This window comes from Stigmatopora nigra, unplaced genomic scaffold (genome assembly GCF_051989575.1).
Source record: "Stigmatopora nigra isolate UIUO_SnigA unplaced genomic scaffold, RoL_Snig_1.1 HiC_scaffold_25, whole genome shotgun sequence".
NCBI lineage: Eukaryota > Metazoa > Chordata > Actinopteri > Syngnathiformes > Syngnathidae > Stigmatopora > Stigmatopora nigra.
The window spans coordinates 793,623-802,087 of NW_027551604.1; the positions used below are offsets into that span (position 1 = coordinate 793,623).

The 8,465-nt window shown below is 38.2% G+C and overlaps 1 protein-coding gene across 1 annotated transcript in view; it reads left to right on the forward strand.

Moving 5' to 3' along the window:
• Positions 1-7,703, forward strand: part of LOC144192257 (uncharacterized) — a 45,876-nt gene extending 38,173 nt beyond the window's left edge. Inside the window, exon 2 of the mRNA XM_077711367.1 lies at positions 7,401-7,703. Within this exon, the coding sequence (XP_077567493.1) occupies positions 7,401-7,703 (303 nt within the window). The remainder of the gene's footprint in view (positions 1-7,400) is intronic.
• Positions 7,704-8,465: the final 762 nt, after the last annotated feature.

An 8,465-nucleotide genomic window follows, 5' to 3' on the forward strand; every position in this document is an offset into this window, starting at 1 on the left:
CATTGCATTTCGTCACTTTCTCTTCTGGTGTTAATGGTAACTAATAATTCACTTCAGGTCAAAGTCTTACTTTGTATGTACTTTGAGTGTGTGTGTGGAAGTATGTTTCGAATCATGACCGGATGTTTGGTTGCCGGACGTTTGGTCGCCGGACGTTTGGCCGCCCGGACGTTTGGTCGCCCGGTCTTTTGGTCGCCAGGCGATTGGTTGCCAGGTGATTGGTCGTCAAATGATTGGTCGTCGGATGATTGGTTGTTGGGCGATTGGTCGCCATGTGATTGGTCTCCGGGTGATTGGTCACATGGTGAATGGTCGCCGGACGGTTGGTCGTCGGACGGTTGGTCGCCGGACGGTTGGTCGCCGGACGGTTGGTCGCCGGACGGTTGGTCGCCGGACGGTTGGTCGCCGGACGGTTGGTCGCCGGACGGTTGGTCGCCGGACGGTTGGTCGCCGGACGGTTGGTCGCCGGACGGTTGGTCGCCGGACGGTTGGTCGCCGGACGGTTGGTCGCCGGACGGTTGGTCGCCGGACGGTTGGTCGCCGGACGGTTGGTCGCCGGACGGTTGGTCGCCGGACGGTTGGTCGCCGGACGGTTGGTCGCCAGACGGTTGGTCGCCAGACGGTTGGTCGCCAGACGGTTGGTCGCCGGTCAAATGGTGACAGAGTTTACTGTTGAAAACAGCTCTCAAAAATATATTCCTGAGAGGGAGTTTAATATTTAATTTAATATTTAAGTACATTTGACCGGCGACCAAAACATCGGCGACCAAACGTCCGAGCACCGTATTTTGAGTGTGAGTCTCATAATTATGTCTCGAATTTTCAAATGTCATCATTTACGTCCAATTTTTTTCATTAAAGTTAAAAGTACTCACTACGTTTTAAACCAAAGATGAGTCAAGTCATCAGCTAGGCATGTATAAAGTATTTTTTTTCTACCTCAAGACAGTTTGAAGGTACACCCGGGGTGATAGTACTTCATCGACCACCATGACACTTTCCGGATCGCAACATAAAAACGGCTTAAACCAGAGTCCAGTAAACGCCCCCCGATGATGGCGGAGGTCTCAACCTGCCCTTTCGCCTCCGAGGATGCTGACCTCATCCTGCTAGCGCGTGGCAATTAGTCCGCCGAATGGCTGACGATAAATCTCCAGCGGGGGAGAAAGTTTGTCCCAACCAGGAATTAAACACGCCATATTAGCCGGAAGACATTTTTTTTACGAGGCCAAAAACAGGAATGGGTTGAGAGGAAAGATGGCGAGGGTGGTCCGGGCGGACCCCGTCCGGGGAGCCGTATACTTTAGTGCCGTGTTGTGTACATCTAGTATAAATAAGTAGTGATGACTGTGCAGTGGGAGTGGGTGGTGGAAGTGCCCAGGTGAGACAAATAAACCCATTTGCATGGAAGGAGCAGCTGGAGGGTGCTCAAGCGCTAAAAACAATGCCCGTTTCCTGTCGCCATGTTATTTTCAGACTCTTTGTCAAAGTTAGAAGAGGGAGATGTTATTGGCGTTTTGTGGTCATTTATGGTTCACTTTAGTTTTTCGTTGTTGTTGGTGTTATTTATAAACATACATTTGATACTTATCTGTGGGCTTTGGGAAATGTGGGCTAGCTCATTAGTTAAGAATTTTACAACTATTGTCAATGATACTTTGAATTATTATTCCCAAAAATAGGCTGAGCATATCAAATGAAAGGCTTTGTCTTAAAAACTCATAAATCAACATTTATTTTTGTTATTTTTCACGGGTAAAAAGGCAGAGTTCCTGGAACAACACGGGATTTTTTCATATTTTAGCTGCCTCTGTGTATAAGCCTTACCGTTAAAATGTAGTTAGAATTGTTGAATTTGACGATTTCTTTCGTATAAGCCGCCCTCTGGTTGTCAATTTTCACCTCCATGTTCGTGGTTTTAATAGGGTGTGTTTTCTCTCATATTAGCCACCCCAAAAACTGTCACTTCACGACCTTGTAAAAACAAATAATCAAAAACAAAAGCAACATCACCACCCTCTTGCCCGCCATTCAAAACAATGTGTCGCATTTGCCGTTCACAATAAATAATGCGCAACTTCAAATCCAGCGAGTCCACCATTGACATATGTATCTCGCACCACCGACAAATAAAACTAATTTTACGAACGCTACCTTTCCCCACAAACACTTTCACCCATTAGCATGATTTGTTAGCATCCTCACCACTTTCAATTGCCGTGCATTGTCAAATAAGACAAACGCCAAGACCGCCATCTTTCTATGCATATTTTCAGAATACATTGAAGACACCCCCTCCCCCTGTTTTCCTTATCACCATTGGCTGATTTGTGAATATTACTACCCACCTTAGCCTCAACCTGCCATGTTTTCTGAGGCCCAAATTATTCCCAGAAGGCTACCATGAGGGTGTGGGGGGGTGGGTGAAAATGCTATTTTTTTCTCCCGTGCATTAACTGGCAGGAGAAAGCATCCTTGTCTTTTTTGGCGGGGGATGATGACCCGTGTCGACCTAAAACCTTGAGACGGTGGCCATTAAACCATGAGACAGGGCGCTTCTATGTTTTTTTTGTTTTTTAATGCCTGTTAGCCTGACCTCGTTGCCCCGCCCCCCGACCAAAAGACCTTTATCTGATGCTACATAGTCGACGCTCGTGTATGACTGGAGGTCTACGTGGATGAGGTCATCTTTATAGATCTATTAGCATGCTATAGGCTAGCTCAGGCGTGGGTAAAATTTTGGGCTTGGGGGCCATATTGGCTTTAAAAATGTGACAGATGAGCGGGGTCAGCACAAGATAGGATACATATAAAAAAGTGCATCCGTTAACAGTACATATGAAACATCAACTGAAAATAAGGACGAAAGTATTAATATATTCATCATTCATCATTCAAGTCAAAAATATAAAGTACAAAGCCAAGTAAGAAGAATGTATTAAGAAATATGTCAATTAAAAAAAGATATAGGGGCTGTAAAACACGAAAACAAATAAGAGTGGACACAGCTACTGACACTGGCTTCCACGTGACAGCGCCATCTTGGGGTAAAAAAAAAACATTATTTAGACAACGTCGGCGGGCCGGATTAAAAAGCCTAGTGAGCCGGATGTGGCTCATGGGCCGTAGTTTTCCCTTGTCTAGGATAGCTGATGAGTCCTGGAGGGCTTCAGTGTGCGTATTTGTTTAAAGATGGTCCTTTAGGTCAATCAAGCACAACGCTAGAAGAATCAATAAAACGGCGCCATTCAAGATGCATAATCCCATTATATAAAAAACGGAAGCTTCTTGGATTTACAGCCTTGTATGATAACGCGGCAGCGTTGGTGGTCGTTAGATTTAAAGCTGCTGTTGTTTTTATTGCGGCCGGACCTCACTTTGACTATCTAGATCGAGGGGGGGTCAGACTCGGGTTGCTTCGCGGGCTGCATTAACGTCAACTAAATGGGCTGGACAATTTTAGATAGAATATTTTGATTTTTTTTTTTTTAATAAAAGGATTAAAAGAACTGGATTAAAAGCCCTGAATATTCAGTTTTTTATAGATCTAGAACAAGGTTTATTTGAGTTTTTTTATATATATATTTTTAGATTTTACAAAATGATTTTTGAACTAAAAACATAAAAAATTGATTAGAAAATACCAATTAGTGATTTTAAAGGGAAAAAATTTAACCATTTTAGATATAATATTTGGATTATTTTTTGATAAATGGATTAAAAGAAATGGATTAAAATCCCTGAATATTCAGTTTTTTTATCGATCTAAAACAATTTTTTCTGAGCTTTTTAAAATCTTTTTTTAGATTTTACAAAATGATTTTTGAACTATAAACATAAAAATGGATTAAAAATGCCATTTATTGATCTAAAAGGGGGACAATCAGGAAATGTAACCATTTTAGATATCATATTAAGGTATATATTTTTTTTATAAATGGATTAAAAGAACTGGATTAAAAGTCTTGAATATTCCGTTTTTTATAGATCTAAAACAATGTTTATTTTAGCTTTTTTTAAATATATTTTTAGATTTCACAAAATGATTTTTGAGCTAAAAACACAGAAAAAATTGATTAAAAATTGACAATGATTGATCTCTTCCAGTATAGTTTTATAATTATATTAAAGTATAATTATTGATGAACCTAACACATCGGGTTTCATAACTTGAACATTTGTTCCTAGAGAAATTTGTAAGTAGAGGCAGCAACTTTATAAGAAAAAAGCACAAGAATTATTGTAGAAATAAGCACATTTTTGAGTTTTTTAACTCAATTTATTCCATTTTTGCGGGCAGTTTAACTGACAACTCTAATGCGGAATAAAATGCAAATGAGTTGATTCATTATTTTGTTCCATTGTGTCATCTTGTAATGGCGCCGAACATTTGTTTGGTTGTTAGCATTCTAGTTTGAGGGCTAGCTCCAGGCTTTTTCTCCACGAAAATTCCTCATTCACAATATTTTTTTATTCGAGGAGTGAGTGGTTGTCATGGTGATACAAATCAAGTACCCCAGTCGTCCTCATTGTCTTCGAGGATTGGAATGCTTAATCACCAAATTTCCGATGAACTGCTGTTTATAAGTGAAAAATCAATGGCTGTCCTTTGGGAATCCTTTGGCCATTGTTGGTACTGCGCCTGACATTGATTACTTTTAATATCAGCTAATTAAGATCAATCAACTCATCTTCTTTTTCTTGCTACTAATTACAGTATTTTACATTTTTTAATTTACTTTCGAACTGGTTAGCTTGTGGTACTTTAGCGATGACTATTAGCATTTTTCGTCATTCTTGTTTATGTCGTTATTTTGCCATTAGCAGCCTTTTTTAATTGTTTTGTTGAATTTAATCGAATGGAATTACTAGTAGGCTGTCGGGTGGTTTGCGTCTTGGTTTCACAGTTCTGGGTTCGATCCCGGGTTGATTGTCCTGGCGGAGTTTGTATGTTTTTTTCCGAGTTTTCTACGGGTACTTCGTTTAGGGCAGGGGTGGGCAAACTTTTTGAGCCTGGGGGCCATATTGACTTTAAATTGTGACAGATGGGCGGGGTCAGAACAAGATAGGATACATATAAAAAAGTGCATCCGTTAACAGTACATATGAAACATTAACTGAAAAAAATATTAACATACTCATCACTCATTAAAGTCAAAAGTATAAAGTACAAAGTAGAGTAAAAAGGAATGTATTAAGAAATATTAAAATATCATTTAAAAAAGATAGAGGGGCTTGTACGAGGGAAATTGTCAAATTTAACCATTTTAAGGCAATTTTAAGGGTGAAAATACAGTAATTAAACTTGAATGTTCTAAGGCAACACTATAATAATAATTATTCCGTAGTTATTATAATTATGAGTGTTTTGGTGGGCAAGATTATGCTATTTAGACTTTTTTGACAATTAATTCAATGGAATTCTACGATATTATGAAAGGGAAATTGTCAAATTCAACGATTTTTAGGCAATTTTAAGGGTGCGACTTATACACAGACGCGGCTAATATGCGAGAAAATACAGTTTTTAATATATTTTTTTAAATTTCCTTTTAAATCAAGCAAAAAAACAAAAATAACCGCCAATTTTTATCCTCCAACCCTTTCTAGGCCCAGACATTAGTATTAAGTCGGACATTTAAACATTTGTAACCCATAGTTTCCCATCATCTGTCCCCTTTAACAATTTGACTTTTCTGCTAAATGCTAATTAGCTTGGAAATCAAGACAAGGAATTGGGTAACAAGACACCACTGATTGCCTGAAAAGCAACACGATTCATTTTCATGCAGAGCGCAACATGCCACAATGCGCTATTTATATCCACCGCCACGTTCCCACATGAATTAAAGATGCAGTTAATAATTTATCGCCGCCGAGAGAGATGTTTTGGTTGGCTTCACGCCGTTTTTTTTTTTTTTTTTGACCACCCGGCGCTGGCTTTGAAGGCGCCACCTGTGACGCAGCTGGAGCCATCGCCGTCAAAAAAAAAAATGGCGTCCGCTCGTTTTCATTCGACAAAACGCCAATTTAACGACATCCCAATCGGGTACCAGAAGTTTTTGGTAGTTTTTTTGTATCAAAATTGAAGTATATATATATATATATATATATATATATATATATATATATATATATATATATATATATATATATATATATATATATATATATATATTTTGTGTACATTTTTTCGCACTCCAGGGATCATTGCTTGGATTTTATTTATTATATTTTCCCAAACAATTGCCACTGTTTAAAGGTGATACCTTGTCCGTTGCCATGGTTACGGGAGGCAAGCATAGGGATGAAGATGTTTCTTTTTGGTAGAATGAGATGAGATCCACTTTTCTTTCCTAATCCGGAGCTTTGCATTTGATACATTGGATACTTATCTATGGGCTTTGGGAAAATGTGGGCCTAGCTCGTTAGTTGATGCAAGTGTGGGTAAGTTTGGGGGAAGGGAGGCGGGGTTCCTGGAAAAGATGGGATTTTCTCGTCAATTTTTTTAGCGACAGATACGGTAGCCATGTTTGCTAATGCGACTTTTTAGCATACATTTTCTATGTCAAGCATTTGAATTAATTTCAGTGTTTTCACTGTTTATCTTTTCTCTATTTATAAATTAATTACTGTATCGGGCGCGTTGTTTTGCGTTATTTCGTCTTTGTCACCTTGCAGTTTCGTGCATGTCAAGTCGGATTTGTGCGCATATAAGCCGTACGCTGGGTTCAGTCATTTTTGAAAGCGCCAAATGTGGCTTATATGCGAGTGAAATACGATAGTCATATTTCACGTTTTATGCAATATGATTTTTTTTCGTTGAATTTTTTTCATAGACGTCAAAATCAATGTTGTTTTGTCTAATTTGTGCGCATATAAGCCTTATGCTGGATTCAGTCATCATTTTTAGCGCCAAATCGGCCTATATGCGAGAAAATACGATAATCATATTACACGTTTTATGCAATATACATTTTTTAAGTTGAATTTAATTCATAGACATCAAAATCAATTTTGTTTTGTCTAAGTTGTGCACATATAAGACGTACCCTCAATTCTGCCATCATTTTTTAAGCAAATACGGTAGCCATGTTTACTAATACGACTTTCTAGTATACATTTTCAACACCAAGCATTTGACTACCTGACATTTGGAAAAATTTAAAGTCAGAGCTACTGCGTTAAAATCCTTACCTGCTGCATTCTTGTTAGCGGGTGTTCAAAAAGTCAAGTGTCGGGTAGCTTTAATTGGGTTGTGAGTTTGTTGACAGTCAAAAAGGGAATCCAAGGCCTCCTGACCGGAACTCCAACATAAATCTGAACCACAATTTGATCATGTAAACTTTTAATTAACCCACTAGCTTTCCCGTCTACTATTGTTGCCATCAAATTCATAGGAATGGCCTTCCAGTCCCCCGAGTGTCCTTTCCCAGCATCCCCCAGTCGTTCATCAGCCGGACAACAGTTGGACAACAGCCCACTCGGGTAGAAAGAAAAGGGGGCGGTGGCGGCCATGTTCATTCCGCCAGTTAATGGGCCTCACATCACAAAGCACGGCGAGAGCATCCGTCTTTACGGTGATGGCTGTATTTTCAGCCTTCTTCAATTGCCTTTCTGACAAACTGATATTTAAGCTGCCTTTAAAACCCGCAAATAGAACCTTCAGCCGAGTGTGGAACGCCGATACGACCGGGTTGTAAACCTTCCGTGATCTTCAAGCCATATTACATTTTTTACATCCTGCTTTTTGAGTGCTACACCAGATAACCTGCCATGTTTTTGGAATAAGGGAGAAAACTGGTGAACCCAGAGAACACCAATGTTAGCCAAGGGAGAAAACATGCAAGGGTGTTAGACTCGGGTTGGTTGGCGGGCCACTTTAACGTCAACTTGATTTCATGTGAAAACAGAAAAAATGATTAAAAATGAATTGAAAATGAAAATTGTCGATTTAAAAGGGGGAAAATCAGGAAATTTAATATACATCGGACTATGTTAGATATAATATTAAGATATTTTTTTTAATAAATGGATTAAAAAAAAAATGAATATCCGTTTTTTATAGATCTAAAACAATGTTTATTTTAGCTCTTTTTGGGAATAAATTTTTAGATTTTACAAAATTATTTTTAAACTAAAAACAGAAAAATTGATTGAAAAAGGATAATTGTTGATTTAAAAGGGGGGAAATATGGAAATTTAATATACATCGGATTATTTTAGATAAGTTATTTTTTTTATAAATGGATTAAAAGAACTGGATTAAAAACCCTGAATATTCCGTTTTTTTTATAAATCTAAAACAATGTTTATTTTAGTTTTTTTTTTTAATATTTTTTTTTATTTTACAAAATGATTGAGTTAAAAGGGGAAAAAATCAGGAATGTTAACCATTTTAGATATAATATTTGGATTTTTTAAATAAATGGATTAAAATAACAGGATTAAAATCCCTGAATATT